Genomic DNA, 14241 nt, shown 5'->3' with positions numbered 1-14241 from the left:
GCAACCTAAAGTTAAAGGATGTTGTTGGCAGCTCTGACCACCTGTCAGTATTTTGACCATATCTCATGAACCGTAACCCCGATTGAGGCGATTCAAAATGATCTGAAAAGTAGACGAAATTTCGGACGTCTTAGGCACAACATGTGATCGCATGTCGCCTTTATGCGATCGCATGGGGCTTTTATGCGATCGTAGGTTAGGTCGCAGCTTGGATTTGAGGTTTTTTAGTGCCAAAAATTCATCCGGAAGCAAAAAATGAAAATCTGCGATCGCAGGTTGTGTACATACGATCGCAGGTTGGTCAAAAAGTGCCAAAATGGTATCCTACTTCATTAAAAAGGTACAAGACACGTTTTATTCAAAACCTGCGATCGCAGCTTTGATACATACGATCGCATGCACATCGTTTTTGCTGCTGGACGTATAAATAGACCCTGGTAGCATTCCAGTAACCTAAGTTGGCGATTCCAGAGGTACCAGATGATGAAAATACGATTTTGGAGGTGTTTCTTCTCCGATTTCAACGATTTCTGAAGATCTGAAGACTATGGATCATCTCCTTCAAGTAGATTAGTCAAATTAGTTGTTTGATGTCTCTTTTCATCTGTTTTCATCAGATTTTGGCCATGTCTGGCTAAAACCTAGTTTTCAGTTCTGCATAAGACAAGTACTTTTCATGTAATTGGTCATTAGATCCGATTTTTGATTTTCGTTTCTAACTAGATTCTTCAGTTTTGAGCTTAATGAATGTTTGATTTGAATTCTTGTTAGTCTGATCACCTAGCTAGGGTTTTATCATTAGAGTTAATCAACTAATAGAATCCGTAATTGTTCTAATAAATTGGTAAAAGTAACAAGTATCAGATTGGTTCCGTTTTAGGATTTAACTATGGTATAAATTGTAAAAATCATATCTTTACGCTTCCGAGCCTATGAGAAGTATTGGGTATTGCTGAGAATTTTACAAGGAACTTAATGCAACTTTTCTGATTTAATTAAGAGCTTATTTAATTTAATAATAAAAAGTTAGGGTTAATTGAAGATCTTGTTTTGATTAACTAGTTTAGGTAAAAGAAAAATTACTAGAGCTTGTTACTTTTTCTCAGTACCAGCTTAGATATAACGCATCTCAAATAATCAGATCTGGATCAGTTGCAAGATTAGGAAAGTCGCAGCAGAACTGGAATTGTTTTTATTATTGACTTTCATTTAATTTAATATCACTGCATTTTAGTTTTTAGTTTACAATTAAAACCCCCTTTTATAATTTCTGTTTTGACTAGATGTGCCTGATGTAAAAAGGCATTGACTTTTAGGCTGTGTCCCTGAGGATTCGACCCTGCTTCCCTGTGCTATATTTTTAGTGCAACAAGCAATGATAATTTACTTGTTTAATACGCGCGTGACAGCGTGTTAACACACATACTTGGAGAGATTTGGGAGAGATTTCACATACTTGGAGAGATTTTGAGAGATTTCACATGCTTGGAGAGATTTGGGAGAGATTTCACATACTTGGAGAGATTTGGAGAGATTTCATATGCTTGGAGAGATTTGGAGAGATTTCACATGCTTGGAGAGATTTGGGAGAGATTTCACATACTTGGAGAGATTTGGGAGAGAGATATATACAATGGGAGAGATTGAGAGAGACTTTGTCGGGAGCCTTTATTAATGTTTTTCTTCGTAGTTCAAAGACCGTAGGCTTAGTTACATCCCACTTTAAGTGTTATACACCCTCGAAGGGTACGTAATAGTGTTTTATAGAGTTGTTACTTCCCTCAATCTGATTACGGTTTAGAATTTTAAACATTTGAAACTTTCAAGTGTTACTTTGCATTAAGATTTAGAGTCATGCATTAGTAGTCATAAGGTAATCCCTAACATATTAGCACTGGTTGAGTTGACCAGTTTGACTTGTTGACTTTCTTTGACTTGGACTTGACCAGAAAGTGACGGTTGTCACAAAAATTTATAATATCAAATGCTTAACCTAATTTCTTGGGATTTTTGTTGAAGATTCTGTGAAGATTGTTTGAACCGAAATGGAAACGTTTTGGGTAGATTTTTCCGCGAGGGTTTATCGGTAGTCGTTTGATATTTGATAGACTTACCTTTTTTTTATGATTATCGGCCGTTACATAATTATCATTAAACACGTACAAATCATTGTTGAATATTTTCCCATACCAAAATCATGATAGAATACATATTAGTCACGGCTAATTAATCTTGACCCTTAAAATACAACAAATCAAATGGCTGAAATTTGTCCTCATGTGCTCACTTTAAGTTGCGTCCTCACTTGAATTGTATATAGTGTGAAATTTAATTAAAGAACCATGTAATTAAACACGAAAATTAAACTTTAAGGTGTTTTGATGAGAATAACTATATATATATATATATATATATATATATATATATATATATATATATATATAGAGAGAGAGAGAGAGAGAGAGAGGAATGATCATTTGAGAACTCAAAGTTTCCCGAGAACACGAGAACCGATTGTGAGCCGTTAGATCAAAATAATAAAAGGCTAGGATGCTCGGTGGTGTTTTTGTAAATACTTTGAAAAAAAGTCACGGGGGCATCATAATTATTATGAATCAGGGGCATTTTAGTAAATAAATAATTTAGCCCCCCTTCTCTCTCTATCTATCTATCTCTCCTCTCTCTCTCTCTATCTCTCTCTCTCACATCTTGACTCCTGTCGTCTCATCGCCTCATCCTCGTCGGAGATGACGTCTTCATCTGTGAGGTGGTCGAAGACGGAGACCAGTCGTTTGAACACGTAGGAGCATCACTTCAAAACTAACCTCCACCGTGCAAAGAATCACCAAAAGCTTGATCGAGAAACTAAACAATCTTCGATCTACAATGGCCGCTGCTGATACCGAGAAACTAAACAATCTTCGATCTGTTGTTTCTGGTCTCACTCAGATCAGGTGTTTACCCAACTTTCTGCATTCAAATTTGAATTGTGCTTCAGTTTTTATTAGTTTTTAGTTTGGGGATCTGAATTTGGTTTTTTGGTTGATGTTGGACATTTTGCATTGATAATGAGAAATCTGGATTTATCAACCTTGTCTCCCGCTATCTAAGGTACTGTTTAAATAATTAGCATTGGTTAGAGTGTTTTTCATTTTTGTTTGTTGTTTTAGTGATCGATGTATTGGTATCGAATCTCAAATATCAGTAACCGATTTGCTTCTGTTTCGAGTTAGTATTTTTCCAATTTTGAGTATCAACCGGAAAATCGAACAATGCAGATTTGTTTATCGTTAAAATTCGTTAATAGTGGCATTTTGTGTACTTAATCATCGCATAAACATTCGAAAATTGTAGATTTGTTTATCATTTCAAGTAGAATAGAATAGGGAAATGGGGAAACCGGAAACAAACTATATATGTTGAAGTGATTGCTTATCTTATACACTTCTCTACCAAACTATTCATGATTCGTTTTCCATTTTCTGTTTTCGTTTCATGCAAATTCAGTGGCGAAGCACAACATGTTGAATGGAGTAAGATCCAAACACCAACCGACAAGATCGTTGCGCCCTATGATACCCTGTCAGCTATTCCAGAAGGTAATATATTGATCTTCTATTTGTTGCAGACTGAAACTTAATCATTGGTTCTACTCTATGCACATTACGATCTGGCATAACATGGTACCATTTTATGTCAAGTGATAAGAGTGTATTCATGATCAAGCATCGGTGCATCTATTTTGAAAATTTTGTGTTAATTGGTGCAGACGTTGCTCAAACCAAGAGCCTTTTGGATAAACTTGTGGTGCTAAATTAAAAATTAAAAAATAAGTTTCCATTCCCCTTAGCATCTGTTATGTACACTTACGAAATTAAATTCATATATAAAAGGGAAAAAAGTTATTTTGTAGTTTCAAATACATACTATAATATATGTATTTCAATTAGTCGGAAAAAAAATGTTATTTAATGATTCAAAAAAATGTTTACAAACACTTAGAAGAAAAATAATTAATATTGAATACTAAGAAATACTAAAATAGAGTTATGATCAAAACATATTTTGAATGTATAATTTTCATATGAAAATTAATATAAATACTAAAGTATTTATATGAATAATCATATGAATACTTTATTATGAACTAATTGGCATTCTTTCTTTGATTGTTCCTTTTCTAGCATTTGACTCATCTTGTTGGTGATGCAGATCTGTGATAGAAGTCAGAAATGGATTAACTTTCTTAGACTTAATTGTCATCCAAATTGAGGTACTTCACATTTAAACAAACACATGCACATCTATACATAAGTCATTCTATGCTTGTTATCCAAATTGAGGTACTTCACATTTGATTGTTCCTTTTCTAGCATTCTATGTTTAGTTTCTCGGTATTATCACTTCAAATATATAATGATATATGCATGAACTCAACTGTAAAAATGGAAGATCAAGACTCGGAAGAATAACAAGGATCTCCATGTGGATATGATTCAAAGTGTCATCCAACAACTCTTCTATCAGGTCAATCATAATTGATAATGGTTCATGTTCGAATTTTCTTGAATTTTTATATTTGTCTGAATCATGGTGTGACGGTTATAAGTAAATCACATGTAATTCATATGTGAATTACATGTGATTCACATGTAAATCACAAGTAAATCACATATGAATTACATGTGATTCACATGTAATTATGAATTACATGTGATTCACATGTAAATCACATAAGAATTACATGTGATTCACATGTAATTCACACATGATTCATATGTAAATCACATCTGAATTACATGTGATTCACATGTAAATCACAAGTGATTCACATATAAATTACGTGTAATTCACATATGAATTACATGTGATTCACATGTAATTCACATATGATTCACTTTGTGATTCACATGTAAATCACAAGTGAATCAAATATGAATTACATGTGATTCACATGTAAATCACTAGTGAATCACATATGAATTACATGTGATTCACATGTAAATCACATGTAATTCACATATGATTCACTTGTGATTCACGTGTAAATCACATATGAATTACATATGATTCACTTGTGATTCACATGTAAATCACAAGTGAATCAGATATGAATTACATGTGATTCACATGTAAATCACTAGTGAATCACATATAAATTACATGTGATTTACATGTATATCACATATGAATTACATGTGATTCTCATGTAAATCACATGTAATTCACATATGATTCACTTGTGATTCACATGTAAATCACATATGAATTACACGTGATTCACAAGTGAATCACATATGAATTATATGTGATTCACATATAAATTACATGTAATTCACATATTAATCATATTTAATTCACATGTAAATCACAAGTGAATCACATATCAATTAGATGTGATTCACATGTAAATCACAAGTGAATAACATATGAATTACATGTAAATCACTACTGAATCACATATGAATTACGTCTATATGCACACATGCATTTTGTGTGAGTGGTCTTCGTTAATTTTTTTTTTATTTTCTTATGAATCACATTTGAATTTTAAAAGATACAATCACATGTGAATATCACATTATATAATCACATTTGAATCTTACATGATATAATCACATGTGAATCTTACATGATATATACTTGTGCATTTTTTTGAGTGTTCTAGCATTAATCAATTTTTTTTAAAAATTTGATTGTAGGTTTTGATGAATTTGTTGAAAATATTGAAGAGGTGAAAAGTAATAAATTGAAGAAAATATGAGAATCTTGATATGAAGAAATGATAAAACTGTGAATCTTCGTAACATTTTTTATTTTTTATATTTTATTCTGTATCGAATAAATTATTTGTTATATTATGTTTATAGATTGATTAATAAAAATAATATTTTTTATGATTTACTTACGAATATTATAGTATAATAAATATGCATATATGCATTTGAAAACATATGCATATGTACCTAAAACGTTGATTTTTTTTGTTAAAAAAATTAAAGTTTTTTTAACTAATCTAGTTTTTTTTGGTAAAACTTACTGATTTTTAACATTTTACTTTTTTAAAAAAATATAGTTTTTTTTAATTGCAGTTTTTTTGAAAAAGTTGTAATTTTTTTGAAAAAAAATACAGTTTTTTTTAAAGAAAAATACAGTTTTTTTTTTAAGAAAAATGTAGTTTTTTTAAGTAAAATGTAGTTTTTTTTTAAAAAAATTGCTGTTTTTTTTTTGAAAAAATTACAGTTTTTTAAAAAAATATAAATATTTTTTTTCAATTTTAAAAAAATTCATGTTTTCTGAAAAAAATTAAAAAATCTGCATCTTTTTTTTTAAAAAAACAAAAATTATTTAAAATAAAAAAATCCGAAATTTAATTTATTATGTTAATTTTTAAAACTTTTTATTAATATTTCTAATAACAAAAAAAAAATTAAACATTAAATGAGATCGATAAGATGACAATCATGTCTTTAATGAGTTAATTTTGATCTAACGCTCCACCTTTAGTTCTCAGGTTCTCGGAAAACTATGAGTTGTCAACGGATCTTAACTATATATATATATATATATATATATATATATATATATATATATATATATATATATATATTGTGAAATTTAATTAAAGAACCATGTAAACACGAAAATTAAACTTTAAGGTGTTTTGATGAGAATAACTTTTCTTTTATATGGTCTATCAAATCTCGAATTCCACCTCGTCTAATGAGCAGACAAATTATGAGGTAAAACCCTAACACATTGAACTCCACGGCGAAACGCCGAAATCCTCCTACATACCTTGTCCGAAGCCAATAGGCTAGCCATTCCCTCACCGGAGCCACCGTCGGCACCGCCTTAACCTAACATGGCTTCTCCTCTGAGAAAGTTCTTGCTTAAAAGTTCTTCCGGGGATGTCATCGTCCGGCGTGAAATGAGGAGAGCCAAATCCGACTCTACCACCAAAATGCAGATAATGATTCGATCGTTCGAATCAATTGACAAAAACCTTCATTGGGAGCTTCCACCTGACACACGTAAGATCGGCTTGCCGTCGACACGATCCTTGTTCACTGTGTTAAAATCACCTCATGTTCATAAAAAAGCAAGAGAACAATTTCAAATGAAAATCAACAAGGAAATGCTGGTTATGGAAACTAAAAGGCATGAATTACGCAAGAAATTATTCTGGTTAAAAAGGCAGCGGATCTTTGGAGCTCAATTTGAAATCCTATTTTCTTTCAAGACTCGATTGGATAAAGCACAGCTTCAGGAAGTTCTTCAGCCTGGAGCGAAGGATGTTTCTAAATACAACAAACTTGAAGAACGTTCTGTGATGAAGGCACTTAGTTCTTTGGCACATGATGGGTTCTATTCAGATGCTGTGGAGGCTTCATTGAACTCAGTTGAATCTTCTCTTCCAGCAAACAACACCACAGCGTTTCCTCAAGGGCTTGCGCTGATGCTTCGTTCTGTTGTAAGCTAATCTCTAGCTTTTCCTCCATTGAACGAGTTCTTCCTTTTATCGGTTTACAAAAAACAGAACAACGTTTATCCCTTTCTCTGATTTTGTATTGTTTTTATCAGCCCATGGAACTTCTGAAAGCTAGAGTGGACAAGGAAGGATCAAGATCTGTATCTACTCAATTGATAGAAAAATTCATTTTAAATAATCCTCATCGCCCAAATGTCGAAGCTCAGGTACTGCATAACACACATTTCCAGTTCTTGTGCGTCTATGGAAGACAATTATGTTTCAGTTACACACATGCTAATGAATTTGTACTTTAATCAGCCTGATCCAGAGAAGGCTTCTCAACATGAATCAGTAGAGAGGTATAATTTAGAAAAACTCAAAGCAAGTATGACTGAAGAAGATCTTGCTGAATTAGCTCGTGTGACAAGTGAGCTACAACTGAAACCTTCTGCACCTCTAAAAGCTGTTCCAAGATTCTCTCTGAAGAACATTTCTGAAAAACCTATGCAAGTTCCATTAGAGGTAATATAGCCTCATCATATACTGTTTCAAGTGCTGTATTCATTTTTGGACTTCATGATTTTTATGGAGGCCTTGGTTTTTTCAATTATAATAGGTTGGAGATATCAATGGGGTAAAAGTCTTGAAGCATGACCTCATCACAAATGATGTTCTGTATGCTGATGTAGCTTTTGATATGAGTTCATTAAAGCCTGAACTTCTTCCCCTTGTTCCACTTTTCTGGTAAGATGTTCTAACTTCTAAGTGCTGTTATATATACATACTTAGATACGTATGAATATATACGCTATGTTGTCATTTATATTAGTAAAAGATTATGAACAATATAATTCTTTGTAGTCTGTTCTATATCCTGTAAACCACATTATGTTTAAACTTGTTTTACTGTATTGATAAACAGCCGGTCATTACTTGAAATGGGTACAAAAGACGTAAACGCCCTTCAGCTCAGTCAATTGATTGGAAGGGAGACAGGTGGAATATCAGTTTACCCTTTCACATCATCAAAACAAGGTTCAAAGGATCCTGTTAGCCATATAATTGTTCGAGGAAAAGCCATGTCAGCAAACACAGAAGCTCTATTTAACCTGGTATGCTCATTTTCATGGAAGTTTTCCCATGCAAAAGACGTAAATACCCTCTTAAAAAGCTTGTCTAATCCATGCCTGGTTATAACTATTCATTATTTGTAGATGACATGTGTTCTTCAAGAAGCCGAATTTACAAATCCAAAGCGTTTCAAACGGTTTGTCTCTGAAAGCAAAGCTAAATTAGAGGTATTTGTTGGATCTGTAGACTATTTTAGTAATCAGTTTTTATTTAGTTGTCTGGTTTTATAATTTTTTTTTTAATTTTTTTTTTTTTAAAGAATCATTTAAGGGAAGGTGGTCATGGGCTTGCAGCTACAAGGATGAATGCAAAATTAAACCCTGCAGGCTGGATTGCTGAACAGATGGGTGGTATCAGGTTTGTAAAAAAGTTGATGTGGCACTGGTTTTTCCTGTTTTCGCCATGTCATCATCCATGTGTACAATCATATTGACATGGGTTAAAATATTTATCAGTTTTATAAAGATTCATTTAACTACATTGTCTTTATTGATAAAAAAAGTCAAGTAAGTTGCTGTATATGGTTTCTATCTACACATTCAACTAATCAATAGTTCATGTAACTAAAATCAAATTGTTAATGTAAAATATTTATCAGTTTATTTTTTTTATTAATATCTAATACACTTGCAGTTATCTGGAATTCTTGAAAGATCTTGAAGGAAAAATTGAAGAGAAATGGAGTGAAATTTCAATGTCCCTTGAAGAGATTCGCCAAACCCTCCTTTCAAAAAAAGGCTGCATTCTAAATCTCACATCTGATGGAAAAAACCTTAAAATTTCAGAAAAATACATAAGAAAATTTCTCAATTCTCTTCCAAGTAATTCCTCAGTTACATCATCCATTTCAAATGCACAACTTCCATCAAACAATGAAGCAATTATAATCCCTACTCAGGTAGTTTCATAATAATAATTATTATTAATATAATAGTTTTTGCCACTGTTTGTTGTTAACTTGAATTAATTGTAGGTGAATTATGTTGGAAAAGCAGCTAATATTTATGAAAATGGTTATCAACGTAATGGGAGTGCTTATGTGATATCTAAATACATAAGTAATACATGGTTGTGGGACAATATTCGAGTTAATGGAGGGGCATTTGGTGGCTTTTGTGATTTTGATACTCGTTCAGGTAAAATTACAAATATGCCCCTTGTGATTGATAATAATAATGGGACAAGTGACAACAACCCTTAAAAACCTAAACTTTAAACCCTACTAAACCATTTGTAGTTTTTGTATGGGCTCATTTTTTTATTCATTGCCAATTATGATGTTCTTAGATTTACCATTTTACCCTTGTATTATTCTATACAGGTGTTTTGTCATTCCTATCGTATCGGGATCCTAATTTACTGAAGACACTAGATGTATATGATGGAACATCTGATTTTCTACGTGGACTTGAAATTGACGATAATACCCTTGAGAAGGCAGTTATTGGTACAATTCAGGATCTGGATTCATTCCAACTACCTGATGCCAAAGGTTTTAGTAGGTATGTTGTTTTTTTATTGTTTCTATAAAATAATATTTTTTTTTAGCTAAGTTTGTTACCATGAAAAAATGATGTTCACTTGTTTTTTGCAGTTTTTTGCGATATTTATCGGGAATTTCTGAAGAAGATAGACAAGCAAGACGTGAAGAAATATTTTCAACAAGGTAAAATCTTTCATCTTTTATAAGATTGATTTTATATGTTATATAAAATGGCATAAGAAATAATCAGAAAGTAAAATGCTTCAACAAGAAGAAACTAACAATGTTATAATAAAGGGTTAATCTCATAAAAGACGTTATATTTTGTGTTTTTTCCGGATTAAACCTCAACTTTATTTTTTGCCTGAAAAGGACCTTGTATTTTTTCATTTTTTCCGAAAAAATCCTCAACCTTCTAACTGCTTCCAAATAAACCGTCAGCTTTTTTAGTTTCTCTCAAAAAAACCCTCACATTTTACAAATTTTTTTTGGAAAAAAATAACTAAAAGGGCCAGATCGGAAAAAATGAAACAATACAAGGTCCTTTTCATGCAAAAATAAATTCAAGGTTTAATCAGGAAAAAAACACAAAATATAAGGTCTTTTATGAGATTAACCCGGAAAAAAATGACTAAAAGGGCTAGATTGGAAAACTGAAGAAAATACAAGGTCTTTTTCTGACAAAAAATAAATTCTAGGTTTAATCCCGAAAAAACACAAAATACAAGGTCTAACCAATTTCGTGTTGCTATTTCTTGCTTTTAAACCTATTTTGAACATTTAAATATATTATTTAAATGTTTGAAAGTACATTGCTATTTCATAACTCTTTGCTTTTCCAAAGGTCAAGTGACTTCAAGGAATTTGCGGATATAGTTGACACTGTTAAAGATAAAGGAGTAATTGTAGCGGTTGCTTCCCAAGCTGATGCTGACGTGGCAAACAAGGAACGTTCAAACCTTTTTGAAATGAAGAAAGTCTTATAAGGTTGTTCTTCCACACTTACCTTTTTTTCACTTCTATATTTGAAGATTTAATTACATTGCTATAAAAGAGAAATTTGGAAAGGACATTGCTATTTCTTTTTTGTTTTGTACATACATGGGGTCTATATCGGTTTTGCCACACAAAATAGACAATTTTGTGAGAGATGACTATAATGTTGTGTGTGGGAATTTGATAAAGTGAGGTTTAGTTAGAATAAGTGGTTGTTCGAATTCAAGTAGTTTCATGAAAGTTGAGCAAAATTGTAATTTTAAGGTTTATTTTGAAGTGAATTCTTGATATTTGTGTTTCCAAATTCTTGTATTTGGTTCTTTGTATCCAAATAGGAGTTAATTGACATAATGCAGATTATACTGTGTTTGGCAATTGGCATACATTGACGTGAGACTGATACCAATTAAACAATACTGCAATTTTTTGTCCAACTTAAAAAGGCATAACTATGTATCTTGTATTTGCAAAAGATGTAGATGCCCTTCTCATCATCATTATCATTGTCGTCAGTACACTTAGAAAGTGTCTTATGTTTCACACGAACCTTGAATCTCACTTTTAAAATTTTACTTGATTTGCTCCTTTGACCTAGACACCATCATGCACTCTTGTAAAAAACCTCATTGCCAATATATTTCATCTTTAAACTTAATGCCACAAGTAACTCCAAGTTTTCCACATTAATATATGTTAAATTAGTTAACAATTTAGATGCATTTACTTTCCATTTAGAATAAAGTAATCCTCACCTTTTACTTCCCATTCCAACCATTTAATTGACTTTAAACATGGATATGCTTACAGCTGACCAAAATCAATCCAATGGTTTGAGATTTTCAACTCATTAATTAAATAAGTTGACAGGGGTAAAAATTTTTAACCCGTTTTCAACCTACCAACTCATTTAAGTTTAATATATATTTATTTTTATAATTATTTAAATATTATAACTTATTAATCTAAGTATTAATTTATAAATTATAATGTTATATTATTATTATTTATGTTTTTAAAAATTGCAATCTTAATTCTTATCTTTTTTCTTAGTGCCGACAACATTAGTCACTCTCCAAATCATTTCAAAATTGAATATTTATAATGTTATTTGAACATTTATTTGTATTTGTGAATTGTGATGGTGGTGTTGTCATACTTTGAAATTTTGTTTAAGTTTGATACTAATTTAAATGATGTAATCTTTAATTAATTTATTTACTTTTTTTCTTTAATTTTAAATGGGTGAACTCAAGTTTAACCCATTTATTTAATATGTTGCCTTGAGAAATATATAAACAGGTCAATCCAGTGACAACCCATTTATCTAAAAGGTTGGTTGAGTTGGAAATATCAACAAATTTAAAGAAACATGTTGGGTTGGCTTGAAATCTTCAACCTAATTAATAAATGAGTTGAACTCGAACCCAACCTAGATCGACCCATTGCCAGCTCTATCTTGTTATTGATGTTTACGTACTCTTATCCTTCACATATTATCTTTCCATTAAAAGGATCCTCACTGAAATAAGCATGCACTTTAGAACATATGTATTACATTGTTTTTCTTGTAGATTTCCTCAAATTAACCCCAATTTTTTTTTCAAAAAATTTACTTCAAATTTTTACGTTTAAGATGATTTTAACTTAATCTTGATGTTATCTTGCACAATTACTTTCCTAGTCTAGCGACTTTACTAGGAGTGTAATCAAGTTGACTACTGACAAGCTTGAAACTCTGCTTGTTTAAAAAATTCGAGCTTGACTTGAGCCTTAATTTCAAACCTGAGCTCGACTTGATTAGTTATTAAGAAAATAAAGTCATATTAAAATGTAACAAATAATACGACTAAGCTCGCAAGCTGGACTCAACTCGGCTTGATTATGCAATTTTGAATAAAATAAAGGGTAAAAATGTAAATACGACTTAGCTCAATTAATCCCGCGAGCCTCACAAGTCAAGTCTAATAACACGCAAGGTCGACTTGATAATATACTTGAGTACATGTCATAGTCATTCAGGGGTAACTAAGCTAAGAACCAAAATGACTTACAACTTCATGTGTACATGTCATTGTCAACACGGGAATTTTTTTTAGCCAACTATCTTTGTTCTTGATTAACATGTTTCAATTGTTAGCCACCTTTAAAGGGAAACAAAAATCAGCTAGTCATCTTTGAATTTACACGAGTTCACTTGTTAGTTACCCTCCAATAATTGTGAGAAAATGTAATAAACTAGCACCCCTACAATACATGATACTATAGAAAATTTGTGTATCTATAATACATAATTCACAGTAGGATTATGTTTAATTATACGTAATAGTACATTTTTGGTTTGTGAAAAAGAATATTTATAAAAATGATTTGTACACGTTTTTGCAACCCTACTGTATGAAAACGAATATGTAAAAAAAAAACTTTGGAAAACAAATTTGTAAAAAGAATATATCTTGTAAAAGCATATAAGAAATTAGCTGAGAACTCCGTATTTTGGTGATATTTTGTATCGAGATAAATTATAAATATTGTTGGTGATTTTAGTGTTACCATGTGATGCAACGAACAAATGACCAAAGATCAAAACTGTTGATTCTAAAAGAATACCTAGGATAATCTTGCCCAAACCACGTTGATTATATGAATACCGTGGGATTTGCTTCAAAACTCGGTAAACACACATGAAATTTTGAGAGAAAAATGAAAGTTCTTTTTACTGATCCATGACCATCCAAATTACATCATAAAGACTTAAATAGGAAGCAAAATTTTAAAAGAAACCCTAAAGAGACATGGGCCAAACACAAACCCAAAAACAAAGTCCAAAAATTATGAAAAAAACACAAAAATGTCCATAAGTCCAATTTAGAAAGCGATATCTGGACTCAAAAATGGGTAAGTCCCCTTTGGGGACTTATCTAGACGTGCTCCTTGCTTCAAGCTTCGATTTGACTGGTCGTAGGCCCAAAACGGAGATCTGTAGCCAAAGTTATGGCCATTTCCGTGAAGCCCCTTTAGTCACACGATCGTGGGCCTCTAGGAATGCAAGGGTCCGATCCTCCACACTAGGGCCCGCATCATCCCCTCCAGGGTAGACAAAATTCGACCTCGAATGTGTAAAAGGCTCATCATCAGAAGAATCCTCATGAAAAGGAAG

At 31.8% G+C, this 14241-nt stretch overlaps 1 protein-coding gene across 1 annotated transcript; it reads left to right on the top strand.

The window, feature by feature from the left end:
* Positions 1-6688: 6688 nt before the first annotated feature.
* On the top strand, positions 6689-11388 carry LOC145159275 (presequence protease 1, chloroplastic/mitochondrial-like). The gene is made up of 12 exons (XM_079078213.1): positions 6689-7474; positions 7585-7698; positions 7793-7996; positions 8091-8218; positions 8397-8586; positions 8689-8772; positions 8865-8962; positions 9239-9503; positions 9579-9741; positions 9927-10107; positions 10200-10271; positions 10933-11388. Exons 1-12 carry the CDS (start codon positions 6866-6868, stop codon positions 11072-11074), a joined length of 2250 nt encoding a protein of 749 aa, XP_078934339.1. The 5' UTR covers positions 6689-6865; the 3' UTR covers positions 11075-11388.
* The last annotated feature ends 2853 nt before the right edge of the window (positions 11389-14241 follow it).

This window comes from Lactuca virosa, chromosome 2, assembly GCF_052849685.1.
Source record: "Lactuca virosa cultivar CGN04683 chromosome 2, Lactuca_virosa_CGN04683_v6, whole genome shotgun sequence".
Classification (NCBI taxonomy): domain Eukaryota; kingdom Viridiplantae; phylum Streptophyta; class Magnoliopsida; order Asterales; family Asteraceae; genus Lactuca; species Lactuca virosa.
This window is presented reverse-complemented; position numbering and strand designations above follow the sequence as displayed.

Coding starts and splice junctions, on each gene's coding strand:
- LOC145159275 (XM_079078213.1), top strand. CDS start 6,866: ATGGCTTCTCCTCTGAGAAAGTTCTTGCTTAAAAGTTCTTCCGGGGAT. Junction 8,219..8,396: donor CCCCTTGTTCCACTTTTCTG/GTAAGATGTTCT, acceptor ATTGATAAACAG/CCGGTCATTACTTGAAATGG. Junction 10,272..10,932: donor GAAGAAATATTTTCAACAAG/GTAAAATCTTTC, acceptor GCTTTTCCAAAG/GTCAAGTGACTTCAAGGAAT.